The sequence below is a fragment of the Centruroides vittatus genome, unplaced genomic scaffold (assembly GCF_030686945.1).
Source record: "Centruroides vittatus isolate TY-2023 unplaced genomic scaffold, ASM3068694v2 contig_290, whole genome shotgun sequence".
NCBI classification, from domain to species: domain Eukaryota; kingdom Metazoa; phylum Arthropoda; class Arachnida; order Scorpiones; family Buthidae; genus Centruroides; species Centruroides vittatus.
This window is the reverse complement of record NW_027121846.1, coordinates 2,182,856-2,190,749: the sequence shown is the minus strand read 5'-3', so window position 1 is coordinate 2,190,749 and position 7,894 is coordinate 2,182,856. Positions and strand designations below refer to the sequence as shown.

At 30.8% G+C, this 7,894-nt stretch overlaps 2 protein-coding genes across 2 annotated transcripts in view; one reads left to right on the top strand and one right to left on the bottom strand.

Moving 5' to 3' along the window:
- Nucleotides 1-564: 564 nt before the first annotated feature.
- Nucleotides 565-7,894, bottom strand: part of LOC136972389 (suppressor of lurcher protein 1-like) — a 93,474-nt gene continuing 86,144 nt past the window's right edge. Inside the window, exon 16 of the mRNA XM_067266970.1 lies at nucleotides 565-758. Within this exon, the coding sequence (XP_067123071.1) occupies nucleotides 727-758 (32 nt within the window). The 3' untranslated portion in view covers nucleotides 565-726. The remainder of the gene's footprint in view (nucleotides 759-7,894) is intronic.
- Nucleotides 3,049-7,234, top strand: LOC136972392 (terminal nucleotidyltransferase 5C-like). Its single transcript, XM_067266976.1, has 2 exons — nucleotides 3,049-3,231; nucleotides 4,985-7,234. Exons 1-2 carry the CDS (start codon nucleotides 3,163-3,165, stop codon nucleotides 6,176-6,178), a joined length of 1,263 nt encoding a protein of 420 aa, XP_067123077.1. The 5' UTR covers nucleotides 3,049-3,162; the 3' UTR covers nucleotides 6,179-7,234.

The following is a 7,894-nucleotide window of genomic DNA, read 5'->3' as shown; positions in this document are numbered from 1 at the left end:
AACACCGACTGAAGTCTTTAATCCTAGACTCATTTTAATGGGAAAATTTCGAAAGTAGTTTAGCTTGATTGTTTAAATCCATATAAAAACACCTGTTTCGTAAATGTATAGAACAGTTGTAATATATCATCGCTTGTTCTGCTAAATATTCTAATATAAAGCGTCGAAGTCGTTATATAAGAGGAAACTTTAGTTATAACTATTATTTGAGAAGAAGAAATATGAACAACAGTTTATATAGAAAGAAACAATTCGCGATTTACAATACCGTGTGAATCGATAACAAACTGCAGTATATTTTTAAAAAAATACTTTGTTGTTTGTTCGAAATGTATTGTATATGTTCCCTAGGGTGTTTGATATTTATATAACTACTGTAAGAGGCCCTTAATGTCAACAAGCTGAAAACTGCTTCACCTAATCTAAACTGTACTATCTTATTTGTTGGCATTTTATACTGTGTATTCACTGTAAGTTTGTTATTGATGTTCTATATGTTTATTGAGAACTCTGTGTAAAAGTAATTCTTTTTTAACCACGTATTTTTATTTTATTTTTTTTTTAAATAGGAAAATAGTTAAATTCTTAATTTATCAACATACCTGCGTTATCAAACTAATTAAGAAATACGTACCGATAAATACACAGTTTTTATTTTTGTGCTTCATTAAAAAGATAAGATTATCCTGTTGTTTGTCGAAAGTTCGATTAACTTGGTTCCGTATGTCATCTGATAAAATGCAGTCGAATCAGCACAACTAAAAAAAATCAACATCTGGTTATTTCTCTAATATTATACATAGGAAAATCTGAGAGATTGGGAAATAAGTTTGACAAGAAATATTTTTATAAGTATTCCCAATACAATTTACAAAGTTAGTTATATTTGAATTTATCAATAATTTTCCATTTAAAATACAACTAACCTTTTGCTTTTTAGTTTTTGTATAAACCATACATCACGAGTAGAAAATGTACAGTACATACTTAAATTTTACTCGATGAAGTTCGTTTATTTATTACTTTCGATTTGATTTCCTTTACAAAAATATATATCAAAATCAAAACCGGAACGAAAACTATACAAGATCATTAGTTTTTACCGGCTTTTGATTAGATTTGCTTTAATGAATAAAAAATCTGGTTTGTGGTTAAATGGAGATTTCAAAATTTAAATTACGTAAATCTTACGCACTTATTACTGTGAGCCCCTCCCAGAGCTTATAATTTTATGCAGTATCGTTATTATGATAGACCTCATTTCGAATTGCCTCAGGACTCCCGAATAATTGTTTTCTTGATGCAATTTACTTGAAAAAATCCGTTCTTCGGGAACTTACCTTCATTCTCTTTAAAAAAAGCACTTAAAACTTGTTCGACAATTCCAAGTAAAGAAACTTTCGTCATAATGTATTATTTGTGGATAATTCTTTAAAAGTTTGAACGTTTCGACTTATTTACATAAAATAACGCACACGACTTTGTATTTAGAATATATAATGTCTTTTGCACCGCACCATTTACTTTTTACTGGATATTTGTATCATAGCGCGTGCCTTAACAGATAATGACAATGTTATATATTTAACTCGAAAACAAAAATATAATTTGATCATATTATTCTGTAAATCATTATTCAAGTTGATATAATTTAATTTAAACTATTATTAGTAAATTTGCTTATAATGTGTTAAGAAATTTCAAACCATACAAACACAACCATTAGATAATTTTCAAATTACGTCAAAGTAGTGATCAACCAATAACCGCCGAATATTGTTTTTAGAATATATTGTCAATATATTCCCCCTACGCAGTTAATGGCTTCCCTGCTGTGACTCTACGCTAGCAGGAAAACTGCTTTTAACGATGGTTTGATTTATGGGAGCAAATTTTTATGAATGAATGAATATATTAAAAATATATTTTTTAAATAATTTTTAATTGATAAAAATATGTTTTGTTTAATATAAATAAATAAATTAATTAAATAAATTTATTACAAAGATGGAATTTATGAATAGTGTGTAATTAATTTGTTAAAAATAAGGTAAAATGCCAAAAATACTCGGAGGTTGTTGCCTCTGTTGACGTCATAATGTTCCTCATCGATTTTGCTCGCGTCGAATTGACGTCACAATCCAAGTACGTCATCAATACCGACTGTAATCGCCATTCATGTTTCATTAGTTCTTTAACAGCTATTTACACACAATATACTGCGGCGCTACATGGGAAAATTTTAAAATTTATTTTACTATTTTTTATAGATTTTATATTTATAACTTAATAAAAACGCGAAAAATTATTGAACTTAAACACAATAAAAATGATGGCGACTAATTAATAGATAATTAAAAGATGATGACTATTAAATCAATTAATTTTGAATATTGTAATTAAAGGTTATTCTTTTCTATATATTATTTTATATACAGCCGTAAATGTTAATGATTTTTAATATATGTTATTAACTACCGTTTTGAACTGTCAGAACTTGTAAACGTTATATTACGATAAAGAAACCTTATACTTATAGATAAGTATGTTTATTAAATTCGTAGATTTGACAGGAATAAATTATAAATGTATATATATTTTTACTATATCTCCTCTGTCAATCCATTAACAGATTATTTCTGATACAGATAGGATCGATTAATTAATATCTTACCGAAAAACACGAACAATAAAAATTGTGATTTAAAAAAAAAAATAAATAAAAATTGACCTGACAAAACCACATGATTTCTACCCATATATACAAAATAGGGAAATAAGTTGGATAATTGTAATTTATACAATCAAGCAACCAGAACAACACGCCTGTACTGTTAATGCATTTATAAATGAATAGAATTTTCAGAAAATTAATAGATGTTGTTTTTCGTATAATAATATACTACTAAAAGATGCGTAGCATCGACTAAAAATTTCTAGAAGATTCCATTCAGATGGCGGGAAACTTCACCCACGTGATTAAGTACGTCAACAGTTCGGTTGTCACGGGAAACGATGCTACAGAAGAATGGCTATTGGTCAGTTTCGTGTACGAGATGACTGTTAAGGAACAACGTCAGAGATGAAAGCGGATTTGTCAGTTAAGGTACAAGCAACGTTCCATACATTCACGGTTATAAGACACAACACAACTATATAATAATGGAAACTGACTCTATTCCGCTTCCTTACGATGCTCTATGTTCCGAAATTATAGAAGATAACTTAGTGGTAAGTATCTTTTACCGAGATTTTCATCGGAATGTGGTTGTCAAGTGTTAACATATGTAAGTTAGTGCGGAATAATGTTTAAGAGGGTTGTAAAAGAAATGACAGAACATTTCGATATCTTACGCTTTTTTTATCGTTTAACCGATTTTTGTCATTAAACAGTCGATTTTTAACATATACCATATGGACCGACAGGAATCGTATTCTGTGACGTAATACGGATATTGATTCGTTCCTGTATTCCGTTAGATAGCGCTTCTTTACTAACATAAATTCCTCATGTTTATGTTGTTTTTACATAATTACCGTATAATTCCCGCTTATTATTATAATTTTTTCTGCTATAAAGATCAATGATTTATTCAACAACGTACGGTACCCCGTGATTTAGTTTTCTCCGCTTTACCTGTTAGCGTACAGGTGTAGCGTAATTCCCAAAATGCTATATGTCAATCGAAGAAACTTTCCCATATGGCTTATTTTATAAATTGTTTAATCCGGAAAGATTTTTGTTTTGATCAAAAACATGTGTTCCATTTTGTAAAAGTTGTTTTCTAATAATAAAACTAAAATTATTATATTTTTATTTTTATTTTGTAAAATAGATTTCAAAATTCAAGTCATCTAAATAATATTTAAATGATACAAAAACTATTATAATACTACCAAAATATTAACTCTGAAACTATATATGACATATGTTACAATTCTGTATTGGCTATAGAGACCATATTTAAAGATTCTTTCACTATACTCGTTTCCGGCTATTGATAAAGATTTTTCCACTTTGTAATGTAAACTAATTAATTGGGCTTAAACTATATTTATCTCTCTAGACTGTTTGCAAAGTTATCAGTATGGCCGGACTAGATCAACCCACGCAGAGTGCTAGTTAGCCAACAAATCCATTAATAATAATAATACTAATAATGTTATGTATATGTAATTCGCCCCCACGTATTTATTAAGATAAAAATTATGGTGGTTTCGTGCCGATTATTGATCAAGTTAAAATTTGACAGCTTATCATTGATATATCGATTTCAATTACATAAGACAGTCTGTTTTCAAGAATTAAGAACGTACAAATGCACCCTTTCATTATGTTAAACTGTAAGGATGAGATTATGACGTTAAAAAATTTATTGATTAGTACTTAGCGTTTTAAAGCGATAGTTTGACCGTATAGTATCTAAAATCAACAATGACATCAGCCCTTCAAGGACAACTACCAGAACTTAGTTAATGCTGCTGCCATAAGATTTCTTTAATGCTGACTGATCGCTTTTTAGAACTTATTAAATAATGTACATTAAAGTTTGCAAAATTAGTGCTTGCTATTCAAATGTCATTACCGGTGCAGCTGTTTCGATCACGTGATCTAAGCGTAAGGATATTTTACATGCTCTGTTGATTGACAACCTTGAATAGATAGTTCATTAATGAAGTAGCTGTGCGGATTAATTCGCATTGAATTATTAATATGCACGTTAAAATTAACTTTGGTTATTCAATTAAATTCATTACTGACTAAAAATGGATCGATTGGTGGATTTATGTCAGTAGAGAGAGATAGGGATTATTTTCAGCGCGGAGGAAATGCGCGATGTAATTCGTCAGAGTCAGTTGATTAAAGTGTGCTAGTAGTTAAGTGAGTTCTTTACATTGGAGGGAGTAGGGAAGGGGTTAGGATTTGTCACTTACCAACACCTCCAATTGTCGATTTTTTTCTTCTTTTGTTTATTTTCCGTAGATCGACGAGGAAGACATGAAACCAGTCATCGATACGGATACAGAAAAGAACGAGCTAAGGTATGCCGTTTTGACTTACGAGCAAGTGAAAAGATTGGATCAAGTCATGAACGAGATAGTGCCTCTTCACGGCCGTGGAAATTTTCCAACTTTGGAGATCAGACTTCGGGATCTGGTCAAACACGTACGCAGTCAATTACAGAAGGACGGAGTGATTGTGCGTGACTTAAGACTGAATGGAGGAGCTGCAAGTTACATCCTAGCCTCTGAAAAAACTCCCTACAATGACCTGGACTTAATATTTCTGGTTGATCTATCCAATCCGCGTAACTTCGATAAAATCAAAACAGCCGTTTTGGACTCTCTACTCGATTTTCTTCCAGAAGGAGTGAAAAGAATGAGTAGCTGTAGTTTGAAAGAAGCTTATGTACACAAAATGGTGAAAGTTACGGATAGTGACCGATGGAGTTTAATATCACTTAGTAACAAGTGCGGAAGGAATGTGGAATTAAAATTTGTAGACAAGATGAGAAGACAGTTCGAATTCAGCGTCGACTCGTTCCAAATAGTTTTAGACAGTCTGTTGTTGTTTTATGACTGTGCCGAAATGCCAATGACCGAAACTTTCTACCCTACTGTAATAGGAGACAGTGTTTATGGGGACTTTTCGGAGGCCCTATATCATTTACAGAAGAGACTGATTGCCACTCGGAATCCGGAAGAAATAAGAGGTGGAGGACTTTTAAAGTATTGTAACTTACTGGTAAGAGACTACGTAGCCGAAGATGCAGACCAAATCAAAACGTTGGAGAGATATATGTGTTCTCGATTTTTCATCGATTTCGGGGACATTGCTCAACAACGGATAAAACTGGAAAACTATCTAGCAACCCACTTCATCGGTGACGATCATTGTAAGTATGATTACCTTATGATATTACATCAAGTCGTAGACGAGAGTACCGTGTGTCTGATGGGTTACGAAAGGAGACAGACACTGGCCCTAATTGAGGAATTAGCCTATCAAGTATACTTTCAGGAACAACAGCGATTAGCATCTAAACTCAGACCTCGGAAAAAAAATTGTCGTTCAAACCGTTACGTTTTCGGGGAAGGTTACTTTTACACACCTTACATGTCCCCTAACGGATATCCTTCCTGTAATTGCAGCAACAGGTGGATGTCGTGCGCGTGAAGAGTACTCTGAAGATTGCTTTATATGAGAGTACAGATTTTAAATATGATATAACTCACATTTCGAAAAGATTAAAAAAGAAAACATATATACATATATATATATATATGCATTCGACAACGTAGAGCTAAAATGTTTCTACCTTTTCATCCCATTATGCAAAAATCTGCTACGGTCCGGTTCGCCAAAACCCCCAATATTATAGCGAACTGAGTGGTGTCCCGTCCTGTGGTTAAAAAAATACTATAAAAATCCTGGTATAAGGACATAAGGAGCAATAAGTGGAACGATCATGCGAGTGAATAAAATTTTGTTTTGCAATCTTAAAACGCTCTAATTTACGCACAAAACTTAAAAATACGAAGGGAAAAAACAAATACAACTAGGAAAACATTCCTCACATTGAAAGTCACTGCTGGCCGGTGTCGAGTTATCAAAAAGTATCGAGTTCGCGGATAAATCGGAAAGAATTTAAGCAGGGTCAGTATCTTATTACAGTATTCGATTAATCCCCACAAATATAGATATATATCTACACCAATAGTTGCTATGGACTTTAACAGTTCAGTACATGTATCCTTTGATATCTTGTATGGACTGATATGAAGTCAAAGATCAATTTTTGTCAACCGTTGGAAATTGTGTAACCGTTTCATCGGTTTCTGGGCTAATTATTATCATCATTATATATTTTTGTGGGAAGGGTTGATCTCAAAAAAAAATAAAAATTGTAATTCGTGAACTTATTATCCCTTTCACATTCTATTATAGATAGTAGAAGTGAAAGTGTTGTTGTTATATAACTCTGAGAGTTAATATATGTAAATTGTCAGTTCCCAAAATTATAAATGTTAATAGAAATTGTATATGTAAACTATATATTTTTTTTCTGATTCATTTGATGTTTGTTTCGTGTGTAATTTCTACTCTACAATTAAGTGGAGATGTAAAATTAACAAGGAAGTGATTCGATTTCCTTTCCTGCCGGTTTGACGTGCTATAGTCTTGCACTGTGATGTATGAGAAAAATATAACTTACGTATATATATAAGTATATATATATACATATAAAATTGTATGTACAGTACAATATATATATATGTGCACGTATACAACATATGTATATATACTGTATAAGTTTACATGTATATATAGACACACACAATAAAGCTCAGAAAAAAGTCAATAAATTATTTTCTGAATAAATAAATATATAAAAGTTTCAACTTGTATTTACTTTACTAAACGGTACCGTCACTTAAGATATTATTTAAATTTAAAAAAAAAAAAAAATTTAAAAATTGCACGCGCGGTCTCATCGATATCAAAAATTAGCGCGTCTTAAATTTTATTTAAATATTTTCTAAATTGTTTAAGTAACACGTGTAACAGTAGGTATTTAATAACAAATTAAAAACATCGAATTATTAAATCCGTAATAATTGTTTATTTTAAATAAATAAATAGATGAATTTAAAAACAAAATTGAATCACAATCATTTTTTGAGATGACTCTTCAAAAATCGGAAAATCTTATAATTAAAAACATTTACGTATATAAAATTTATTTTTTTTTAAAGCAAAACGAAGTATATAATTCATACAAAATAATTGAATAATATTTAAACTGGCAAATAAAGGAAGATAACAATAAAACGTCAGCTAACGATTATCAGTAATGAACCAGTAGACGTCGACACTTAAATAATTTAAAAT

Coding starts and splice junctions, on each gene's coding strand:
- LOC136972392 (XM_067266976.1), top strand. CDS start 3,163: ATGGAAACTGACTCTATTCCGCTTCCTTACGATGCTCTATGTTCCGAA. Junction 3,232..4,984: donor TTATAGAAGATAACTTAGTG/GTAAGTATCTTT, acceptor TATTTTCCGTAG/ATCGACGAGGAAGACATGAA.